The sequence below is a fragment of the Loa loa genome (assembly GCF_000183805.2).
Source record: "Loa loa unplaced genomic scaffold supercont3.5415, whole genome shotgun sequence".
Classification (NCBI taxonomy): domain Eukaryota; kingdom Metazoa; phylum Nematoda; class Chromadorea; order Rhabditida; family Onchocercidae; genus Loa; species Loa loa.
This window is the reverse complement of record NW_018113588.1, coordinates 1-567: the sequence shown is the minus strand read 5'-3', so window position 1 is coordinate 567 and position 567 is coordinate 1. Positions and strand designations below refer to the sequence as shown.

Here is a 567-nt window from a genome sequence, read left to right as displayed (position 1 = left end):
CCTCCTCTCTCCCTCCTCTCTCTCTCTCCCTCTCTCTCTCTTCTTTTTGTTCACCTTTCTTTATGATTATACTTCTATTAGGCTTATAAATGTTTCATACATGCACGAAGTGATGTTTTAGCTGTTACTTATGGAATGTCCAAAGAATTGCCATACATACACATACACATACCATACACATACACACACACACATACATATACACACACATACACATATATACATACATACACATACAATACCATACACATACACATAAGCGTACATACACAGACAGTTGAATGAAGTGATGTCATAGTTGTCATTTATGGAATGCTCAAAGTATGGCCATACGTACACATACACATACATACACATACACACAGACAGTTGAATGAAATGATATCATAGCTGTCATTTATGGAATGTTTAAAGAATTGCAAACTATTTTTTCCTTTATATTTTCATTTACGCTTAAAATGCCTTATCATTTTACTGATATAAAATCTTGCAAATTAAACTTTCGATCTATATCATATTCTCCCTCTTTCTCTCTCTCTCTCTCTCTCTCTCTCTCTCTCTCTCTCT

The 567-nt window shown here is 34.2% G+C and overlaps 1 protein-coding gene across 1 annotated transcript; it reads left to right on the top strand.

Annotated features, from left to right (window-relative positions):
• Positions 1-135: 135 nt before the first annotated feature.
• LOAG_19328 (hypothetical protein) lies at positions 136-285 on the top strand (the record flags this gene model as incomplete). Its single annotated transcript, XM_020451973.1, has 1 exon — positions 136-285. One exon carries the CDS (start codon positions 136-138, stop codon positions 283-285), a length of 150 nt encoding a protein of 49 aa, XP_020304219.1.
• Positions 286-567: the final 282 nt, after the last annotated feature.